At 40.2% G+C, this 1,633-nt stretch overlaps 1 protein-coding gene across 1 annotated transcript in view; it reads right to left on the reverse strand.

Annotated features, from left to right (window-relative positions):
• The window catches only part of LOC115224694, a 96,405-nt gene extending 95,543 nt beyond the window's left edge, over nt 1-862 (reverse strand). The window contains exon 1 of the mRNA XM_029795551.2: nt 656-862. Coding sequence (XP_029651411.1) covers nt 656-826 — 171 coding nt within the window. The 5' untranslated portion in view covers nt 827-862. The remainder of the gene's footprint in view (nt 1-655) is intronic.
• Nucleotides 863-1,633: the final 771 nt, after the last annotated feature.

Genomic DNA, 1,633 nt, shown 5'->3' on the forward strand with positions numbered 1-1,633 from the left:
AGTCTGAAGGAAATATTACCCATGTTATATACGTTCCAAGGGTCAGCAAATAGGAAACAACAGATGCTACCCAAGGACAAAAATCATGTTACACAGTGTCATTGTTGAATCATAGATGACCTAATGCTAAAATGACACAACAATAACAACATCAACAACCATGTCTATGTAACATACTCTTTACTCTCTTCTACTCTTTTACTTGTTTCAGTCATTTGACTGCGGCCATGCTGGAGCACCGCCTTTAGTCGAGCAAATCAACCCCGGACTTATTCTTTGTAAGCCCAGTACTTATTCTATCGTCCTTTTTGCGGAACTGCTAAGTGACGGGGACGTAAACACACCAGCATCGGTTGTCAAGCAATGCTAGGGGAAAACACAGACACACAAACACACACACACACATATATATATAATATACATATAATATATATATATATATATATATATATATATACGACAGGCTTCTTTCAGTTTCCGTCTACCAAATCCACTCACAAGGCTTGGTCAGCCAGGGGCTATAGCAGAAGACACTTGCCCAAGATGCCACGCAGTGGGACTGAACCTGGAACCATGTGGTTGGTTAGCAAGCTACTTACCACACAGCCACTCCGTAACAAAATAAATTTTTATTTAAAAAAATCTGTCTTCTTACTTCATTACATGTAAAATGTCTCAGACCGAAGATGGCAGCCCTGCGCCATTGCGATGCACCGGTGTTTGGTTCCATGTAGGACGTGAGGTGAGGCAAAGATCTCTGCATGCCAGCATTGCCAATACTGTGGAGAAGGACCATTTTGCTGACAATGTGGTGTTCTTGTTCCATATCATGGTCCAGCACGTCACGTTTCGTCCTGCTCAAGATTGGTGAAGACTCAGCTGGAAAGTAACGAACATGTAATTATATATATATCATCATCATCATCATCATCATGCTAGCATGGGTTGGACGATTTGACTGAGGACTGGCGAACCAGATGGCATCACCAGGCTTCAATCTGATCTGGCAGAGTTTCTACAGCTGGATGCCCTTCCTAATGCCAACCACTCCGTGAGTGTAGTGGGTGTTTTTACGTACCTATTGATTTTTCTCAATTGGCAGCTGATTTGTAATTATCGATTTCTTCAACAATCTGAAAATGCCATGTGGTTTCCAGACATGAGTTCTACTCATGTGTCAAGCTTCATCAAAGTCAATAAAACAATGTAGGAGGAGTTAGCTAACAACTCCACAAACGAACACACCCATAGACAGAATTTTCCACCTTGCAATGATATTGTTTTGCTAAATTACCTATTAAAGGATGGCAAATAATATTGTTTGCTAAAGAAATTTCGAAACCATGGTATAACCGATAATAAATAACAAGGTAAAAGTTTTTATTTTTCAATCACTTTGAAAATTGCTGTTAAATCGCTGTTTTGGCCATGTTGGCTGCTATTTCTAGCATGTAAAAATTACCAGTCAAAGGGTAATTTTTCTTTTGTATTTAAATGTACACTATTTTAAAATATGTATATATATATGTTTATTCCTTCTCGAGCCATGCCTGGCTCATAAGGGCTGGTTTTCCGGTTTCCTTGGCGTATAGGTTCCCCACCTGGACAGACGCCGGTCCGTGCATGTGAGCTG

Source organism: Octopus sinensis, linkage group LG26 (assembly GCF_006345805.1).
Source record: "Octopus sinensis linkage group LG26, ASM634580v1, whole genome shotgun sequence".
Lineage (NCBI taxonomy): Eukaryota > Metazoa > Mollusca > Cephalopoda > Octopoda > Octopodidae > Octopus > Octopus sinensis.